Here is a 21,182-nt window from a genome sequence, read left to right as displayed (position 1 = left end):
ACGAACGGATGCTCAATCAATCCGTGATCAGTCTTCCTATCACGATATATTGCTTCGATCCACGGTATGTCCGAAACGAATCAATCAATGACGACATCGTGTACGGTTGGTTGAACCCTGTCGAGTCCTCCCTCATGCGATTGATACAAACTTAATGATGATGAAAGGAAGGAATGCGAAACGCATCAGCGTTGCAGACTGTACATCTTTCAGACAGCCCTCGTCAGTATCATTTCGACGTGTTACGACGGCAGATCGCACCTTTTTGGGTACACAATAATTATGTCACTGAGTACAAGGCCTTCTGTCTTTCTTTCCCGGTTTTCTTCCCTCTCTCTCTCTCTCTCTCTCTCTACTCGGAAGGAACATCGGGTACATTGGTGGAACTCTCTGAGGCCCCTTTCGTCGACATCACGTTGAAATTCTCGTTCGCGGCGTCGTCCGCCAACCCGGCGCGCTTCGACTTGCAGTCGTCTGACAGCATTGAAAGACTCCTCGCCGAGATGTTCGTTCCGGCCAGAAATTTCGCAACGGTGTCCGTGACGAAGGTGGGGGCGTGGCTTGTCAGCAGGCCCAGCACGAACGACGTCTTGTCGCAAGCGTAGTGTTCGTGGGGGTTCTTCGCTAACAGCGCATGCTCGACGGCCCTACACGGCGCTGATTGGTCGGGACTGAAATCCGTACCGTCCTCCCGCTCTACCGTTGCCAAGGCATCTGCGAAATATTGCTCCCCGTAGTCACGTGCCACGAGGTTGTTCAACTCATACTTCATCTGTAGAAATGCCTTCTTCAATCTTCCCTCCTTATTAAAAGCTGCTGAAAGAAAAATAAAGCACAAGCAAGAGTCACCGTGTATCACAAAAACCAATAAAATAACTTTTAAGGTTACTGCTGTATTCCGGCACACCTGAAAACATACGTCTTGTGCCATTAAAGTTCATTGCCGATGATTGACATTTTCTCAGAGAGAAATAATTTTAACCGTGCACATCATCATGAATAAGACTAGTGAGAGCTTTTCTATATTAACACTTAACTTCAATGTCATTTTTCCCCGACATTGCTCCAAATCCTTTTTTTATCATTCGTATCATTTCAGTTAGTCTAAGTGTTTGTGAAGAAGAAAATTCTCCTTTAATAATGCGTTACCTCTGTGGACTCAATGGCTCTAAACTAATACGTCATTGTACTGTTACTCACACGCCCGGTACTCCGATGGTTCAATCACCGAAACGCGGACCGCCCACTTCGCGAGCTCCAGCCGCAGCACATCGCTGTACATCAGCAGCGCCGCCTTGGACGCACAGAACGCGGAGAAACCCGGAGCCGGAAGGCGATCTGTTGGGGGTCATCGAAGTCAAAAGAGAGATTCTAGTTATCATAGATGGTTAAAACAATATTAGGCATATAGTGTGAAGTAATAGGGCCAACTGTGGTAAAGTGTGGTATAAGGTGTAAAGTCATATACAGAGCTCGACTCAGCGACCATTCAAGGGACGTTGTTCATGAGCTGGAAGAAGCAAAATGTGAGATATTTCGTTTACAAGTGAAGAGGAAACCTTGCATCTGGATTATAAACTAACATCAAGGGCCATGCGAGAAAGACAAACATACAACCTTTTAGTCCGGAAGGAAGGAAAGAGAAGAGTACTGGTGCCTATATCACGGTGAATAATGTGGAGTTGTTCTGGTCTGTTGGGCTGCACACTATAATGTGCTTTGGGTATGCAAGGTCACTTTTTTGAGCCATTTCATAACTTTTTAAAATGTGTTACTGAACAAGATTATAATTTCTCTCCGATGTGAGGATGCGCTCCTGATGCGGAGTTGAAGGGTTCATTGTTCCAGTCAACAAGTGTGCACCAAATGAAGAATAAGAAAGTAATCAGCTGGATTGCTGAAAGTGGTGAACACATTGCAAACAGACCTCAAGATTTTGTTCTGCTTTAAAAGCTCATGAGCACCGAAACGAAATCATAATCAAAGGATATAATTTTATTAAACTCAAATAGTCCGTTATATCACTTAATCGAAGGATTTTCATGGAAATTTCACTGATATACCAAATATCTCATCGACCTCAAGTTAAAGAAATATATTTTCTTTCCTAAATGGACACTTAACATTTCACAGAAGAGTTCTGACTAGGAGATGGAGTGACCTTTAATATATGGGAATATGGGAATATTGGAATATGCCATATATGGAATTTATGGAATATATGGCATATTCCCATCTATTCGGAGTGAAATATCTTTGAGATTATTAGAAAATTCACATTTACCTGCATGACATTGTGATTCAGCCGATTCAACAGTTTTCGTAAAACGCGACAATTCTATCAGGCTGACAGGAAAAGTCATTAAAAATGCAATATATAAATAGCTTTAATTTTCCTTGTCAGCCAAACAATATACAAGCAAGGCTTTCCATACCTAATTAAGGCATTGAAAATGACCTTTCACCAATATCGGAAGAAAAACGCAGGTGCAAACCATCTACACTCACTTGATATACCAGTGATGTTCACAATGCGGCCACGTGACCTCCGAATCAGCGGAAGTAATGCGCGGGTCACGCGTATTTGACCTTCGACATTGACAGTCCACAATTTCCGGTAGAGGTCAGGCGACATGATTTCCGATTCTGCGTAGAAGCAGCTTGACACTCCGTTCACTAGACCCCATAGTTCTGCAAACAAGCAGATGAAGGATGAAGAATACGGTGTGATTCCTCGCGTTCAGATGCGCACACATCAGCACAAACGTTTTACTATATTCATGCTTAAAATAATGAACGAAGAAACAAGAAAGTGATATAGAGAGGAAGAAAAAAAACTTAAAGACAGAAAATAAAAGCGACCACAGAATAAATCAATTCTCGGTATCGCCAATGCGCAGGGGGAAAAAAAGAAATGAAATGCGCACGCTGCAATTGCAGAGCCCTGTCACAGATGCACTGTGGGATTCCTCGGGAGCATTGCCGCTTCCGGTTGGTTTACGCGTGTCTCATAAACATTTCCCATGATGGGATTCAGTGCAATCTTATTTTGCTTTTCTTCCGTAGCTACATATTTTTTTTTCCGATTAGAATTAAGCAAAAATAGAGTTTGAAACTTCCAACATTTTTCTGATTTGCGGTCACTATTCCATAAGAGTCATGGTTGGTTCACTACTGCTAGGCTTCAATGTGCCTGCACGGCGTTCACATGATGGAAAGCAACGAAGTCTTACACTAAAAAAAAAATAAATAAATAAATAAATTAAAAAAAAAAATGCCCCTGGATAAAGAGAGAACGTGACCTGGGTGCATATGCAGCCAAAACCGGGTGCAAGTTTGTCCCTTGAGGTATTCCATAATGCATCTAAAGCGATGCTCGCCGCAAGGTACCGCGCCATTATTGGCGATACAAAGAATTAATACATAACATTAGAATCTCGAACAACGCGGATCTACTAGGACCTAGGATTAGTATCGATCGGATGATAAGCTTAACTTGTCCATTGTAGGTAGCTATACCTTCAAGTTTTCTTTTCATTCTTAACCAAACACTGTGACCCACAACGTAACTTAAAAGAAACGGAAACTGCCACTGTCGTCACAATCCGCAACACGTTTGGATAAAGCTCGTTTATGGATATGATAATCACCTTTCCCATTGAGTCTTTCTCTCAATTCTTCTACGGTACTGGTGACGCGATTGTCGTCGCTCGGGTCCAGAGAAAGGGTCACCAGTCTGTCGGAGCAAGCTTGGGCGAGTTCCTTCTCGGCCTTGGCGTCTTCTGTGAGGAAAGCCGCATAGACGTGGAACCCTAGTGAATCAAGGTGGCGGGCTGCGGCGTGGGCCAATCCATGTTCACAACCTACAAAATAGCGAGTAGAAATTGAGAAAGGAGAATAACTACGCATGTTCAATACATTTGAATTCATTTCAGGTTACTTTCACAAATTGAGTAAAATTGATTTTTTTTTTAAAGCATGAAAGGCATACAAAGTCCAAAACATATGCAATATATCACACACAAAGAATGCAATACGTACAAAAATTTTGACATTATAGACTGAAAGTGTGAAAGAAGAAAAATTGTCAGGGCTGCTCTAGGAAAATAAAAGGAATTGTTTTATAACGAAGTGACAGAGAACAAAAAGCAAAGAATGCATTGGCATAAATGCATGGAGCTATATCTACAGATTATTTTCACAAAGAAAAACACATGTCAGGTGTGAGTTTCTTCAGTTTGTCTCCCTCTACACTGCTTTCCAGTAGATGACAGGTTCGAGTCCCTCTGGTTCCCTTTTCCGACATGTTTGTTAATTTACAGATAAGAAGTTGCGATCTAAACAAATTTAATTTGTAGAGGGAGACAAACTGAAGAAACTCACACCTGAATCTTCACCCCTCTGAATAATATCCTTCTTTCAAAAACAAATGTATTTATCTGTTCACTTTGGAGTCCAATTATTACTGGCACACTATTCCGACTTTTTAAAGGGTCTGAAGGGAAACTTACGGACCCACTGCAGGAGTGAAAATTATTTGACATTATTTCCATGTCTGAAATATTAAATCCTACGTAATGTTTGTAAAACAATACGAAAAACAACATATAACTATTACACAAAATAAAAGAGCCGCGGAGACTGGTGCGCACAGCAAACTTTTCACTGGCATTACAGCATTGCCATTTTCTCTTCCCATCATCACGACTCGGTTGTGTCTTTAACACTATCTTAATATGTAAGGAACATATTTTTGCGAAAGTAAACATCCCACTGTAAGAATCAGTAAAAGAGATATATCTTTAGGAGATGAAGCCTTGTGTGTGTGTGTGTGTGTGTGTGTGTGTGTGTGTGTGTGTGTGTGTGTGTGTGTGTGTGTGTGTGTATGTGTGTGTGTGTGTGTGTGCTATAAGAAGATCACTCTGAGGGTATTAACTTGTTTCGTTTCTTGTTTTTGTTGCTTTTGTTGTCTGTTGTTGTTGTGTTTTGTGTGTCTTTCTTATATACCACGGACATCTTATATGGTATTGGCGGTAGAAACAAAAGTAAAAGGTGAAAGGGGAAAACGGCAAGAGCGGAATACACTCTCAATGTTCGAATCGATATTATAAAAGTCCAAACTTGACGTCATTATTTTGTCATCGCCGTCCCGCTTTGCGCACCTTTGCCCTTCGCTTTTCGTCTCAAAATGGAAATCTGTCCACTAAAGTACGTCACAGATGGCGTCATCCATGTCGAATCTACCGTCCGGGATGGAGATGCGATGTCTATTCTTGTAACGGCGTTAAAACCCTGTCCTACGCAAACTATACCGAGGCATCGCTAATTGGCACGGGGGGAGGGGGAGGCAAAAGTGCTGTTGTGTTGCATATCATGAGGAGAATACACGAAGGGTAAGGGGTAAAACAGATGGTTCTACTCGGCCACTGGGCTAGCACATGCTGGGATAAGATCGGGAGGGGAACGGTCAGGAGACATGGACTTTGCAGGCATGGAAAGAAAACGAGACAAAGCATGAAGGGCAAACAAACAAAGTGTGCCAAGAGAGCTGACTTTTCAGGTTATATCCTTGAAAGATGCATGCTAGTTAGTTTGATAAATAGATAGATAGATAGAGAGATATATAGATAGATAGATGATAGATAGATGACAGATAGATATAGATAGATGATAGATAGATGACAGATAGATAGATAGATAGATACAGTAGATAGATATATAGATAGATGATAGATAGATAGATAGATAGATAGATAGATAGATAGATAGATAGATAGATAGATAAATGATAGATAGATGACAGATAGATAGATAGATAGATGATAGATAGATGACAAATAGATAGATAGATATATAGACGATAGATAGACAGATAGATAGATAGATAGATAGATAGATAGATAGATTATGACAGATAGATGACAGATAGATAGATAGATAGATAGATAGATAGATGATAGATAGATGACAGATAGATAGATAGATAGATAGATAGATAGATAGATAGATGGACAGGTAGATAGAGATATATATGCAGACAGCTGAACGAGCAGACAATGCAATCAGGCGGATTGTAATGATAATTATCTCCACACACTAGTGAAAATCAAGAGAACGGGATGAAAGTGAATGTTAATACCATCGTTATACTGTAAGGATGCTAGTGGCAAAAAAAAAAATAACTCACATTATTATGAGGGCAACATTAATCACAATTATAAGTAGGAGGAGGAGAGGATGATGATAATAATGATGATAACGATGAGAACGATATACCGACTATTACGAGTGCATTGGTGGTGATGACAGCGATCTTTTTTTTTTTTTGCATGTTTGCTTTTCTTTTGACGTTGCTGAAGGTTCTTTGTATCTGTGTTATTTCATTTTGTTTTGTTTTGACATCATACCAAATGTTGCCGAAGTGATGGCAGCAAAGGCATACCATCGTATCATACCGAGCAAACAGTATATAATGCAAAGAAATGGGAAAAGGCGAGAGAGCATTGACTATGGTAATGTATACGGGAGCCTTCTCCGTTTCGCTCCAGCGAATGCGAGAGAAACCCTACGCCATCGAAGAGTAGCTGATACGGCCGAAAAGCCGGTCGACAAGGGAACCGATTCCCCGTCGGCCCTCGACTGATGGTGTGACTGCAATGTAGTTAAAGGTAGCAAAGTCCTCGAATGAAAATTACAGTCTGCGGCTCCCAAAGAAAATAACTTTTTGCTGAAAAAAAAAAATGACTGCACTACCAGGATTCAAATTGGATATTTGTGCAACATTATCCATTGAATTTCGATGAAATGTTTTCTATTTGTGTACAAAGACACTCAATTTGGCATTTCGTATAGTATATTATGTTGAAACAATATCGCTCATAGAATTTCGCGTGCATGTTGAGAGCGCTACATTGTTTCCGTACAACTTTATAACTTTTATTGCTCGTTGCAGAGTCGCACTACTAAATTGTGTAACGCCAGCGGACATTCACATGTCATTTTTTTCCTTCGAAACCCCACAGAAGTGTTTTGAAGCAAGAATCATATCATATTGTGATACAAAAAAAAAGGAAAGTCGTGATGCAAATCAAGGTCTCTTTACTTTGAATTAGCACGTAAAGATCATACAGAACAAGTTTACCTATAATCTTTTTCAAGTTGATCGAAATGTAGCGACTTTCTTCGGTGCTTCTTATAACTTTTTTTTTTAAATCAACAATCCATTGCTCCAGCCTCCACATCCCATGCTACCTGTATCCTGAGGACACGGAAGACACAAAGGTCATTGATGTTTCAAAGCTCCGTGACGGTGTGGTAGCCGGCACATCATTATGCCGATTGTGTTTGCTTGGCCGACGAGTGTTCCGGCTCGTGCAAGTCGTGCATTCGCAAAAAGGTGAACGCCGGTCCCCAAGAGTTGTGTAAGTAGAAAGAAGACAAGGATGACTTCCACGCCGTATGGCATGAATAATGTGGCCCCCGCCAGTTCGGCGCACGAAGAGAACGGTGTACGCCGCGCGTGAAATGTCAAACGGCCAACTACTGTACATCGCTCGCATAATCACGACAAGAGAATGAGAGTAATAAGCAAGGAACGCGGGAGAAGGGGCAAAGACGTGACAAATACCTAGTCTTGAAAGACAGCCGTGATCACGAATGAAAAAATATTCTTCATAATTATATCATAGACTGTTAAAAACGCGAGTAGTCTAATCATAGAGTTTAGTAGCTCCATGGTCTAATTCAACTATACGTACGATACGCGCCTGTACGAAATAAAGAATAGCTCTAATGGACTTGAAGTGTTAAAGGTGAGATGTCAGTAAATTGAAGCGATGGGAGAGCAAGCCAGATCTGCCTTTGGTGACGAAGTGGGAGGCAACTCTTTATGAAACAACGTTGGTGATAATTCTGTAAAACGGTGGAACAAAGATTCGAAATAAGCGCGTATGATTATAGCAGACACCAAGACGAGAGAGAGTATTATGATTATTTAAACTGAATCTGCATATCCCTAACCGATGGGATAACAGGGATCGTGCTCGAACATTTTTTTTAGCGGCGCCGTTGATGACAAATGGCATTTTATCGTAATTGGGCCTTGGTAAATGCTGTGGATTGAACTATGCTCGCAAGGAGATGTGTTCATGTTACTGTCTCGTCGCGGCTTTGCATAATCTCATGGAGCTTATACGAGTAGTCTTTCTTCTATAGGCAGCAATTTATTCGTTTTTAGACGTTGGATTTGGTAACCCTTGAACATTCAACTAATCGCTTATATTGACAAGGTCATATTGACAGTGTCATGTTAATGTGCTGACGTAATTTCAGTCTCGTCCCGGCATTGCATATCATGATGCTATAAATGTTAGTCTGTTTTCCAGCCCGTAAATATACATGTACATTCAAGCGTTACCATGGCGATGCACGGTAATGCCGCCACTGACAGACATTTGCGAGATCCAGATAATCTAACACCACACATTATTAAGTAATGACCATTGTATTTAGCTTTTGCTTCTTTCTCACTTTTCATTTTCCCTAAACTCAAGCTGTCTTTTTTTTTTCTATATTACAAGAATAAGCCAGTTCGTAGTGCTGTTCTACTTTGCGCATGAGCAGAAAAAGGTCATTGGTACCAAAACTCATGATGGTTTTTAAATTCACGGAGATAAGCATGTTCTGTGATATAATGATTATTCATGCAATCCTTGTACATGATATTTGCCATTACATCCACCTGACTGCACACCTGGTATTTGGCAATACGAATGTAAACATGCTTCAATGCATTCAATACAAAACAAAGAAATGGATGCTTCCCCCGAGATTTGTTTGACGGACCATTCTGGTCACCTGGTCTCGCTATGCAAGATCATTTTTTGTTGAACACGAATTCCATAAATAGTTTACACCGGGCAAACTTACCGGTACGCATTATGTTGCTTTGAATATGAATGAAGTGCCTAACCAACTACGAAAATAGAAAGGTCATTTGTACCAACGTGCACATGAGCTAATTACGAACTGGCTTATTACCATGCAAAATAATGACCACGTGTTCTGCCCTATTCTAGTCAAAATTTCTCATCGTTTTCTGATAGCGCTGTTGTCTTCAGTACGTCAATATAAAAGTCAAAGTTAATAATATATATTTAAAAAGGCGTAGAAGGAAGACTAATTATTCATGGTGTCGTGCTGTACTTGTAATGAAGATTCGACAGCCGAGCCTGCAGTCTGGTCGAATGTACACAATACATGGTCAATGGAGACGCAACCTTTTCTCAATGAGATCTGAAGCGTCGTAATGATATTGACGGAAGACACACAGCTGTCGGGCGTCACTAACAAGGCCAAGTCTAACAACGGTCGGCAATTAGAGGTGACGATAGCCTTTTTACAAGCTTTGGTCGGTGACACTTTCCTCTTTAGGTTCGTTCATTTCTTTTTTATTTCAACATCGCTCTCCAAATTCATTAGATTAGAGAGTAATACAGAATGTGTAGTTCGCGAAAGTGAGAACTGCGGGTCACAGTGAATCACATGCACACACTTACACAAACACACACACACACACACACTCACGCGCGCACACACACACACACACACACACACACACATAAATCATCTGCGTGGATATCAAATACTGCGCAGACGAATGTGAATGGGCGGCGCAGCTCGGACCCGGACACCGGTCAATCAAGAAGGTATACTTGAGGAACACGCACCTCGTCATAGTTAATGTTAAGGCATGTTTAAATAACACTACATCACTGAAATTCTATGAAATCACACTCTCATAAAGGAAAACTGCTGGAAGATTCCAACGGAACCACAAGCTCAATGATCATCGATACCGGAAATATGCAATATCGTCGTCAAACGTGAACGATGCGGAATAGATCTCATGCATGCGCGCTAAGGAAGGGGCCCGCACCTCGCCACCCCGCGCTCCAATAGAAAAAGCACGTAAAAGACGTGTGCCTGTGACCGTAATGATACTGATAACGTCATGTAATGGTCTATTCCTTAAATAACTTTAAGAGTTTCAAGAAAACTGTTCGGTTTTCACATCAGTTTGCTTGGATATGGTAACCCAGGCCTGCAAAGTTTCAAGCGTACTAAACACTGTCAGGAGCGTAAATTGTTGTTCAGTGCGCTGGTAGCAATTTTAGGCAGAGTGGCGATATTAGGGCCCCTGACGAGGTACGGGTACCTCACTATACTAGGCGAGCTCTCCTTGTACCTCCTTGTCGGGTCGAGTCAATGTGATTTGCGCATTCGTCCCTCGCCACTTGATAGGAAACCGCGGCAGTACCAGATACCAAACTCGGACACTCTGGGTCTTGTCGAAAGGCTAAGTCGAAGGGGCTACATGAACCTTCCGGACGATGATCTTTCTGATGTGCTGCTAATTCAACATGGCCATGTTCTAATCACACGCCTCGAGGAAACTACAGGATCGCCCAACACGTCGAACGAGTCACCCTCTTGGTGCCTGCAGACATGCCTGAACAGCTATACACACAAAAGCCACAAACATACACGACATGGAACAGCTCAATAGCACCTACAGACACATACTGTACATGCTTGCACACATGCAAACACTCACTCGCATATTTTTCCTATCATAATAATTATGGTCCATGACCTATACGCGTGCTCCAAATGTCATTATTTCGATGAATGAAGGTAAGAAATAAGACATCGTACAAAATGAGATGAGAAAAATTGACGTCAAGTACATTAAAAATTTGAAATTCATATTCAAACGTGGAATTCACTTTGGTGGCTTTGTCGGAGCCGAGTGCGGGCTTTCAAAGACAAATAAAGCCCAGATCGAGCCACACAGAGTATATGAACGGGTGCACTGGCTCAGTGAACAATCAATCATAATAGAATCGGTTGTTACAGGACATGCGCATCAGCGACCATAATGTATGTGAACGGTCTTCCAGTCGATTACTGAATGTCTATTAGAAGGTCAGAAACGCAGACACACACACACACACACACACATACACGATGACAATTCGCGGAATTTGTAATTGCTAATGAAACAATGGCCCTGACCCATTTCATTATAGTTCTTTTGTTCACGTTTTCGCAACGCATTACTAAGTTTAAGAGTCGCCTTCCCATCTCACATAATTTTCGAAATTCATCAGATAATTAATTTTATCACATCAGCGGAAAGCAAAATGCTTGGTTGGTCGTGTGTCTGCCTTGCGTTGCAGTAAAGGGTCTCGGGTTTGAGCCTCAGAGAGTAAAAGTTGAGTGATATCGTGCATACTCCCATCACCCCATCTGGTCAGAGCCCAAAATGCAGTGTAATCCTCCTTTGCATTTATACACATTATTACATACGACAAGCCCTTTCGAGTTGATCTGTTGAAATTTTACCGACGATGGGAGAAAAACGATGGCGATATATCCACAGTGTAGCTCATGACAGCCCTTGTTCAGCTGAGCAGAAGAGTGTAACGGTATACCAGGTGTAAACTGCTTTTCACATTTCAAAGGCTATCAGCCGCTAAAATGTGCAGAGTAATGAGAAATCTAACTATATATAGCGTTTGATCGCAAAATGGGTAAAGCGCCATTCCACAGAAAAAAAAAAAAGATGAAGTGAGTCCATCATCACATAGATCAAAATGAAATCTTTCAGCTAATAACGTGTAAAATACAGAAGTTATGGTTAAACCTATTCAATATTCACTTATCATTTTCTTGCTTTTCGGAGGTTTAATCCCAATTATCTCAAATTGACAAAAAGGGAGTTAATTCGTTTTGCCATTAACCCCTTCATTATACACAACATGTTTTACTTTCGGCTGTCCGACACAGTCTCACAAGAACAAACAAAATACATCAGCCATCTGCGTGCCACTTAATTATCTTTTCCATAAAGGGAAGTACACGACATGTATATGAAAATTTTTCACACTTTGACTTATTAGCACAGAATGGGTTAACTTAATGACCAGGATTCCATTACGTCATTATCACTATAGGCTTGTTTAAACGTGTTATAACTGGCAGTGCGACCTACTGTCATAAAACACTTTCCACCTGAAGGCGAATAGCTATACACCGTCCTTAATTAAAGGAACGGTATAGTTTTAGTGGAGATGGTGACATAGGTTTTAACTTTTTGCAAAATCATTAGAAACCATTTATATGAAATATTAATTAGCATAAATTCCAAGAGATATTAAAAGTTTATGGATGAAAATCTGTTATCAAATGGCTGAGATACGTCAAAAACATAGAGGTCTTAATAAAAGATGGGACCCAAGTTTCATAGGGACTACTTTGCTTTGCTTTGTTTTTGGATATCTGTGCGATTTCAAAACCGATTTTCATCAAGTAAACATTGAGTTCCTCTCCGACTATTACTTATACACTTTCTTATTAAGATTTTCACATAAGTGGTTCAGATTCCTTTTTTGCAAAAAATTAACATCTGAATCCCCACCTCAACCAAAACTAAATCACCCCTTTAAATCAAACACACACACACACACACACAATGTCACACACATAGCACTTGTGTCATTTCCTGCACCATGTGTATAATAACATTGATACCGCTGACTAAGTCTATCGAGGAGTTTCTGTTTCGACTTTATCCATAATACCATCTGGATGAGTTATCTTAACTTCGACTATCTGTTTACTATACTTACGTGTAAATAACTGTATCAATTCTCTATGTTCCGTGATTACATTATGTTCTGTGATATCTCCGCCGTGAAAATACGGCAGAGTGGACTTGGCCCATTTAAAGTCACATGATTATCAAACAAAATATTTATAATGATATCATGGAGTGAAATAATGGGAGTGGTCTGTCGAATAAGTCTTCTCCCCCCCCCCCCCCCCCGCCCCTTTTATGAACTCATGGACTACTGGACTGAGGTCAAGGCTGAACAGTACGGCAGTATACAAGTTTGCAAACATACACCATTATGATATAACATTATGAATATCTACTGGCAGAAGGTTGAGACATTATAATAGCGACGGGGGGGGGGGGGCAAAATAGGATACTCCCTATCGTATATTTTGAGGAGGCGGGTCTATCATACAGTCATTTTTTTTTTCTTTTTCTCATTAACGTAGCACGATTAAAGACGCCGCTAAACGCATGAGGCTACTGAGCAATCTAGACCATGTCGCACCCTAACACTCTCACATATAGCTTGAAGAAAGCTTTGACACCGGTAATGCAAATCGTCCTGTACATGTTGGTCTATCTGTAGAGGTAGAGGTATGCATGGAATTATACCCCCTCTATAAAAGATCGTTCCTCTCAGTAACCACGCACATTTCGTCCGTTCCGATTTGGCATTTGAGAGTGACGATATCCGCAATATCATCGATCAGGAAACATTATGTTCATTACGGGAAGGTATACGAACTTATCTGATACGGTTCGTGCTCCAATCTTGTTGCAGATAATACTCGTGGATTGATTCAAGGCTTATCGAAGAGCACCTTAAGGATAATCTTTTTCGGGGAATTCCACACAAGAATATTAACCTTCTGAGCGCCGCAAGAACCCGAATTTGCGTAATTAACGTGATAATGAGAAAGTAAAACACCGGTCACCTTTCACGACATTTCGTATCCAATGGTATCGGTGCTAGCAAGATAGCAGGGTTTCAGAAGCAATAGACAGTAGATATTGCCCTACCGCTTGCTGAAAGAACGTGTCCTTTGCCAAACACTTGACTTCATATTAGTTCGACACACGGGCATAACATGGCATTTTACTTTGTACTCTGTTCATGGCACATTCGAGGCTATGATACTTTTTTTTTCTTTTTCTTTTTTTTTTCTTTTTTGGTGTTGTTGGTGTTGTTTTAGGGGGAGGGGTAGATCTCAACACTATATACACGCGCCAAATGTCACCAAAGTAATGTATGATGTGAACGAATGAAAAAGGGGGTAACCAGAACATATTATCAAGAGCAGCTCATACAGGATCGCTGCTGGGGGACAATAGAACTCCATTAAATAGATTCTTGAGGCATTACTAGCATGCAGAGCGATGCGAATAACATCTCCTCACGTGGCTTTCAGGAGGCAGCTCGTTGAGGTGGTCGAAATAAAAAGGGTAGCATTCTATTATAGGCGCAAACAATGACAGCGGGAGGTTTTACTACATTGAAACTTATAGAAATAATCAGATTTACAGCGGCATTGAAACTTGCAATCCCGACACGTTTAGAACTTGCTGTGATGGTGAATGTTGTTGTTGCTGCTGCTGCTATTGATGTTGCTGCTGTATTGCAGTGCGTGGTTGTTGTTACTGTGTGTGTATGTGTGTGTTTGTGTGTTGTTTGTTTGTTTGTTTTTTTGTTTGGTTATTTTTTGTGGGGAGTGATACCCAAATATTTGCTTAGACTGACTGAATTCAGAATCATAACAGCATTAAGAAAAACCCTACAATCTGTTCAAAAGGTGTAAATCTTTAAAATTTCTGTGCTGCCATCGCTGGATATAGGTACATACATGTAGAATACACAAATTCGTGATGACACAGTAGACAATGATGAGGCCTATATAAGGAGATTCCAAAATAGTTTCTTTTTTCTACTCTAGCATAACGAAGGAGGACTTGGCTGTCAACTACAACTACATAATAATGATAGTAATAATAATGACATTTTTATAGCGCATACAACAAGTGAATGTTCCCTATGCGCTTTACTACATCAATTATACTGCAGATGTTTCTGGAAAGCAGGGTCTTCAACGTTATCGTTTCGTATCATCATGGAGCTACCATAGCTCCATGGTATCATCAAGGAAATTTCCCCAGGTATTGCGTCATTAACGAGGATATGCGTATCCATAAGAGCACCCTGTTGTCGTGAAGATGCATTAAAAATGAAAACAACATTTAAACAGAAAAAAAGAAATTACATGGTGACATTGTGCAGGAGAAGGATTTAATGCTTAGGAATCAAAGATTCAAAATAATCGCCGACTTTTAAAGCATTAAATGTCAATGTGAACACGGGAAGACAAACACACGCACACGCACACACACACACACACACAAGGATATCAACATAGAGATGAATACAGATGAATCTACGGATCTATGTTTGCATCCCATTAGCGAACTTCTGAATTGGTGGCTGAGCGCATTCAAGTATATTTCTTCAAGGAATGACTGGTTGATCCATTCATGAGATGACTTATCGTTGGTGGGTACAGTGACTAATACTAAAAGCATGTATTACATGCGGGTAGTATTGTAGGCCTATATGAAAACCTATACAAACACAAACATTAATACCAAACAAGACAGCGACTGACTCCCTTTACATCAGATACGCATTCCTTTACACACAAGTCATCGGGTCCACGTCTATATTACATAAAGGAAAAAAAAACCAGTGAATTTACTACGAGCAATATTATAGGGTTGACGAAAATGGCATTGCCGGGACTATGGACAAGTTCGCATGACCCCGAACACAATTTGACGGTGCCCTGCACTAAATGTTTAGGAAGTGACAATTGAATTAAGGGTGATCGTTTTCCCTAAGATCAACTATGTAAATCGAGCGTAAATTGATCAAAAGGCGAAACTGCCATGCGCCGGTAGTACAAAAGCTCGGAGCAGTATAGCTCTCAGCTTACCACGAACCACGGCAAATGGAAAAGCCTTTGTTCATAAGCTACCGAAGCCAGGCTGTCAGATATGGAGTATGCCACTCTAGCCTATTTTTAAGTGCACGTTGTGTACATGCACACACACAGACACACACATGCACTCCTCCCGAGATTCCGAGCTTTCGTTTTCATTTTCTGTTATGCTTTGTGGGGGGTGGGGGGTGGGGTCTCCAATGAACTTTGAGGCTGATGTATAAAGAGCGCCGTGATGTCTTTTGAAACGATGTCCCGTCTTTCTATCTATTATGCGCCTACAGAATTCATCCAATGCTTTCCAATATGTTTCACTGATGAAAATGAAATTATCATTACTAAGTGGGGTTGACAGGTTAGGAAAAAAACACATGATAACTATAGTATCATGTCAATTTACATCACGTCATGCAATTAGGTTGCTACGACGAATTCGATGGTGATGTAAAACTGAAGAAATAATTTTCTTTGTCTTAAACTGTCTTCAGCGATCGACTGGTTGATTTACAGCGCTTTGCTTAGCATGTTTCTTCCCTAATGCATTATAAGAAAATGATGCAATTGCTATGCTATGACAACAGTTCTAAGACAAGGCCATTGATAAGTAATAGAGATGTTTTGTTTCGTCGCAAATGTCGTTTGTAATTTCTACAGTCGAGAATAGGTACATTAAATTCAGCAAATATACGAATAATTATGATACTTATGTGTTATATGTTCATGTTGTATATAAACCTATTATCTGATTATTTGCAACATTTTGATACTTAATATGACGCAAATATAATAGTAGGCCTATGCGTATTTAGATATAGCATGGATGTTTCCTTCATGATTATTTACTTTTCACATTATGAAATCTAATTTTATATGCAGGCATATCTATTTCGTATAAAGACATAATTATGCGTTTGTTCGTTCTACCAGCAGATCAGAGACACTGACTCTGTTTGGGAGCTCTGATTGACGATGTAAGGAATGCCAACTCGAATACAATGCAAATAATAACGGTTTGTCCTATATACCTGCAAATATATTATATTTGCAGGTATATAGGACAAACCGTGTGAGATCATTCAAGCGTTTTTCGCTTTGTTTCGTTTTCCAATGTAGGTTAGAAATGTGTCAGCAAGCTTTGCAGTAGCGTGACAGTAAACACAACTCGGGAAGGAAAGAAAGAAAGAAAGAAAGAAAGAAAGAAAGAGGCAAGACCACAACACGCACTCAACTCAGTGTCTGCATTGTATAGTATTTGTTGCATGTATCATAATGCTTACACATTGCAAAAACTATATTACATTAGTATCATACAACAAATCTATTTCTGGAGGGGGGGGGGGGGTAATAACATATGAAAGTTTGAAACGAAGACCAGTGTCCAAAACAAAATGAGGAAGTGACATAGAAATCGACAAGTTCTTACTGTTTAATAAGACAAAGTATGATTTTTTTTTTCAGTTTTAATTAGATCAATGTAGATAGGGATGATATTTTACGCAATACAACGATGTCCCTTTTCATGAAGTTGGTTGTGATATCTTATTGAACCCACGGGTGTTTGTATCATATGGTGCGCGCGATTATCGTAGCAAATAATGTCAGATTTCCCTAACATCAAATAACCAAGGTACTGTGAATATAGCTGATAGCATTTCAGGAACATAAAAGCCCAAATTGACCCGCTGTATATTTCATATAGCCCTAGGGTTATACAACTTGAACCTTGTTCCCCGTTACTGCAGATGCAGTGAATGACAGAAGGGCAATTGATGACGGCAGCATCTGCTAGTTGCTCCTTGTCGCAAATCTGAAACGGCATGCACGGGATCCGGGAGACCCTCTTCATGCACGTTTTATGTTTGTGTCTTTTATGCAAATTGAATTCACTGGCTTGATCAGATCTCGATTAACGCCTAATCCCTGTGTATAATCCTCACTTCCTTTTCCACTGCACCTACAGCGTTGTAAGGATGCACTGACAATGAAGCCATGTCTTCGACGTAGGAAGGTTTTCTTCTTCTTTTTTTTTTTCTATGAAGCTCGTGCAATGCGATGCATCATGAACTAATATAACTGCATTATACCGAAGCAGTGTCCATGTTTGTTGAGGCATATCAAATACATTCCAGCTCCCCAGCTGGGTGTAACACACACGTAAGTATATATGGCTTCAACTTGCCTTTACTGCATCTATGTAACTGTAGTGCAGTCGCCGATGATTTCGCGGCCACTGACTTACCTGTAATGAATACCACTTTGCCTCTGGCTTCTAGACACTGCTGGGGCAAGTTCCTGTATAAGTAGTAGCACGCGATGGCAAAAACAGTGACCCCGCAAAATCCGCCCAAAAACAGCTGGCAAAACGGCTGGGCGATTGTGGGCAGCAGAATAAAGAACGTGTATGGGAACGCCAGCATGAGCTCCTCCCGCAAGTAGCGGCGTAGCACGGCGCCGTTGAAGCACAGCGTTATGGCCGAGTAGCAGAGCAGTTTCATTGGAATCATCTTGTATTACTCTGTACTGGTATCCGAAACTCTACTCCAAAAGCCAAGACTGGCAGACTGTAGATACAGGGTGTATTGCGTTCAGTGTATTTGCACGCGGTCAATATTCATTCATGTGTGCTCAATGGCGGAAACTTCCGCAAAACCATGCACTATCTCCGGTGGTACAGAGTTTGTTTTCCTCTAGGCAGACCGGCTGCCACTTCAACCTCCTACCAACAGCGTAAAGTGTCTGAGATCGAAATCTATACACAGCGTGCGTGTGATACGTGAGGCGACTCCCCCGCATGCTAGTCAGTGCATAATGCGTAGACGGCTTCCCCCGCTCCACAAGGTTGGATGTATTCTGGGGTCGTCACCGTGTGCTAAACAAAACACGAGAGCGAAAGCACTGTGACATTAGCATTTCTTCTCCTTCGCAAATATCCCCAGTCTGTTTTTCTCGAAGCGATACAGGATATACGCTGGCGGGCGACGAATGGTAATAACCTAGACGCCAGCGTCTTTTCTCCTTTCCTTGACTTTCTCCCACGTCGCTCCAGGCGCAAGCGATTTCACGCACTCCGTGCCACGTTCTCTGCAGACGATCGTTCTGGCGAATTACATTTTCTCGAAAAGAAATCGTGCGGATATAGAATATACCGATGTAACACGCGGCGATAAGCGCGCGCCGTCCTACGTGTGTGAAGAATCAGTGAGTCGATTGAGAGCTTGCAAGGTTACGATCGTCAGAACACAATGAACTTCAGACGTCTGCGTGTCGACGAACAGACGAGTAGGCTCGTCATCCTAGAACCCCAAATTATTAACCATTCATTCATGCCGACGTGGGGGGGGGGGGGGGGGGAGTGTTTGTGGTTGCCCCCCCCCCCCACAACACACACTTTATACGTACATCCCTTCGACTGGACGAATGTTGGGCGGAACCATCCGCAAGTCGGTTACACGTGTTGTTGTTGGTTTTGTTTTTTTTTTTTTTTGGGGGGGGGGTGAGGTTGCTTTATTTGTTGTTGTTTTTTGTTTTGTCTTTTTGTTTGTTTGTTGGGGGTTTTTTTTAGCCGAAAGTGCTGCTGCAGAACTCCTGTAGCCCCTTTTACTATTTATATTTACTATGTGTATGTGCATGTTTGTTTGTTTTTAATGATGCGTGTTGAAACGAAATATCAAATTCAATTCTGAATAACTTCATGGACAATACAATACAATACAATACATTGCAATACAATGATACCACTGTATAGCAGGGCCGGCGCAGCCGTGGGGGCCGTGGGGGCTCGGGCCCCCACACTTTTTGTGCACCATACAAAGGAATACATAAGGTGTCATCACTTTGTTAGCTCATGGAACCCGGAAGTGGGCCCCCACACTTTTGAAAACACTGCGCCGTTCCTGTATAGCGCTTTTTTACAAACAATAAGTTGTTTCACAGCGCTTCACATCAACCATCTTCATTCTATAGCAAAGCTGCTCTATGTGTAGGATCCCTACACTCATTTTCTAATTAATTTCTCTATTTTAAGTTGTATATACCCAAAAACAATTTTTATTCTAAAACAAGGAACAACATGTCAAAATTCATACTCGGGCTCTTGGAAGATCATTTTGATTTGAGACGTGGGAAAATCTGCTGACGCAAATACAACCAAAGAAAAAAAAATAGAAAAAGAAAACAGAGCCTGTAGCTGTATACCATCAGAGTGACTACGACACATGTTTAATGACGGCTTGTGTGAGCTAACCGCAAATTGACAGACAGACAAGTTACTTCCGAAAATGGATTGTGTTTGAGTCAACGCCATTCATCCAAGTATGTCGACAAATTGATCGTTTGATACCGGGTATTCAATGGGAAAGTAGAAAAACTAAGCGATCAATGAGAGCATATAATTCACTCTACGCAAGTGATGGTTTCTTGGCGCCTTAATATTGTACTATCTTCTTCCGGTGGGGTACGCCTCCTCAGTGAGGCCACGGTAAGACACACACGTATATATAATCATACATAAACACATAATAATCACATACACATATTGCATACACACAAAAAAAGTATTTTATAAGAGGGCGCTATTTCTGAACACACTGTGTGACCTGTATTATGCCTACTGTGTGTAGATGGTCCTGACACAATCATGACAATGATTTTCATTGGATTTCGACTCCATTTTTGTATGTGTTTATGCTTGAACATAATGTAGGACATCTGCAAAAGTGGTGTTACGTAATCATTATTTCTTGTAAATCGCGTTGTTTCTTTCACTGTGCCATGTTATTATAAAGTGTATTTCTTGGCAATGCCGTAACACATTTGGGAGCATGACAACGTTTGACAACATGCATTTACATCTTTTCACCCGTCTGTGTCGCTGGGTCAGGAAGTAATTACAACAGTATGATCAGGGAGGTGGCCCACCTCCCTGGTATGATGCTCCAGTCTGTATCAAAAGGCCCATAGTAAGTAAGAAAACTAAACGCTCAAACCTCTTATTATAATTATACATGAATAACAGATACATATTGATCACGACTTTACACTTCATAGTCTCGTATCATTGATATTGCATAAATTAGTGAAACACGAATAAGAAGACTTTCATTTTTAAAACAACCCTAATGTCGGTGACTCTTCTGTTGTCTTTTACAGCTACCCAGCAAATTGATTAATATCTCTTTCTCATTTTTGTTGTGATTTTTTGATTATATAAGAATACCTTTTTATTGATACATTGTTCAGATTTTACACCCGAAAAAATGTCCAGAAATCACTTGAAGTTTTACCATGGTGCTGCTAAGTTTCGTGTTTTTTGGGAAGAGGCGTTGAGATCAGGAATATTAGTACGAAAATGATGCAAAAAAATGACTGAAAAAAAAATCATGTAAAAGGAATATTGTGGAGATCGCAAAACGCGAACCAAAACTCTGCACTGATTATTTCGAGCTTACTGAGAGGAAAACAACAAGTTCTATAAAATGGGACCAACGCTGGACAATTTTCCTTCGCTCGATCAC

The 21,182-nt window shown here is 40.8% G+C and overlaps 1 protein-coding gene across 1 annotated transcript; it reads right to left on the bottom strand.

Annotated features, from left to right (window-relative positions):
• Positions 1–352: 352 nt before the first annotated feature.
• Positions 353–18,173, bottom strand: LOC140236180 (retinol dehydrogenase 16-like). Its single transcript, XM_072316146.1, has 5 exons — positions 17,909–18,173; positions 3,651–3,863; positions 2,509–2,691; positions 1,201–1,338; positions 353–813 (listed from the first exon to the last, which is right to left on the bottom strand). Exons 1-5 carry the CDS (start codon positions 18,171–18,173, stop codon positions 353–355), a joined length of 1,260 nt encoding a protein of 419 aa, XP_072172247.1.
• Between the last annotated feature and the right edge of the window lie 3,009 nt (positions 18,174–21,182).

This window comes from Diadema setosum, chromosome 12, assembly GCF_964275005.1.
Source record: "Diadema setosum chromosome 12, eeDiaSeto1, whole genome shotgun sequence".
Lineage (NCBI taxonomy): Eukaryota > Metazoa > Echinodermata > Echinoidea > Diadematoida > Diadematidae > Diadema > Diadema setosum.
Note: the sequence above shows the minus strand (reverse complement) of the source record. Positions and strands in the feature narration are given on the sequence as shown.